This window comes from Austrofundulus limnaeus, unplaced genomic scaffold, assembly GCF_001266775.1.
Source record: "Austrofundulus limnaeus strain Quisiro unplaced genomic scaffold, Austrofundulus_limnaeus-1.0 Scaffold7855, whole genome shotgun sequence".
In the NCBI taxonomy this organism is placed as follows: domain Eukaryota; kingdom Metazoa; phylum Chordata; class Actinopteri; order Cyprinodontiformes; family Rivulidae; genus Austrofundulus; species Austrofundulus limnaeus.
This window is the reverse complement of record NW_013960257.1, coordinates 1-815: the sequence shown is the minus strand read 5'-3', so window position 1 is coordinate 815 and position 815 is coordinate 1. Positions and strand designations below refer to the sequence as shown.

The 815-nt window shown below is 38.3% G+C and overlaps 1 protein-coding gene across 1 annotated transcript; it reads right to left on the bottom strand.

The window, feature by feature from the left end:
- Positions 1-344: 344 nt before the first annotated feature.
- Positions 345-682, bottom strand: LOC106512534 (centromere protein I; the record flags this gene model as incomplete). The annotated part of the gene is given in 2 exon segments (XM_014001131.1): positions 345-476; positions 560-682. Coding segments are annotated over 2 exon segments (240 nt in total), but the record flags the coding sequence as incomplete, so codon positions are not given.
- Between the last annotated feature and the right edge of the window lie 133 nt (positions 683-815).

The window sequence follows — 815 nt, the reverse complement described above, 5'->3', positions numbered from 1 at the left end:
AAATAAATAAATAAATAAATAAATAAATAAATAAATAAATAAATAAATAAATAAATAACGAGTTCATTCAAATATTTTCGTTTGTCTGTTAGCACAAAGTTAGGACACTAGTAGAACATTTGACAATATTTAGAGCTACTTTACAAACGTTCCTAAATAATTAAACAAAAAGCCGAGCGTGCAGATTAATGAGTAATGAAAACACGGCTAAACACACCAGGAAATTTCAGGCTTAAACTGTCTGATCACACAAATCCTATTTAATTCCTTCAAATAAGCACAGAACGGACTGAGTGAGCTGTCCTGATGAAATGATGGAACGAGAAGAGAAGCCGCAAACGAACCCTTTTCCTCAAGCTGCTTTTCTCTTTGGTGGTCAGGGCCACGCCCACGCTGGATGCAGCCTGCAAACCGTTCCTCTTCTGGACGGCATTCAGCGCCGACTTCCAGGGTGAAACGTGGTTCCTGAACCCGCTCTGTAACCAGAACCCAATAATAAAACATATTTACTCTTCAGAGAGGGGAGGTTGATCAGTTTCATCATGGTTCTGTTACAAACCCTCATCCTGGATGGGATGGAGAGCATCACCAGCTCAGGACAGAAGACTTTGTAAAGTGACAGCAGGTGCAGGAGGAACGGCTGCTTTCCCTGAAGGATCAAGAACATTTGGTTTTACTCTCCATGGCCCTCAAATGCTCCAAAAAATCAATTCAAACCAACAAAAACTCAAGAATTAAAGATAATTAAGTTATTAATTGAACTTTATGACAACAATCACCTTACATAACTGCTGAAAAATACTATTTATTAACAT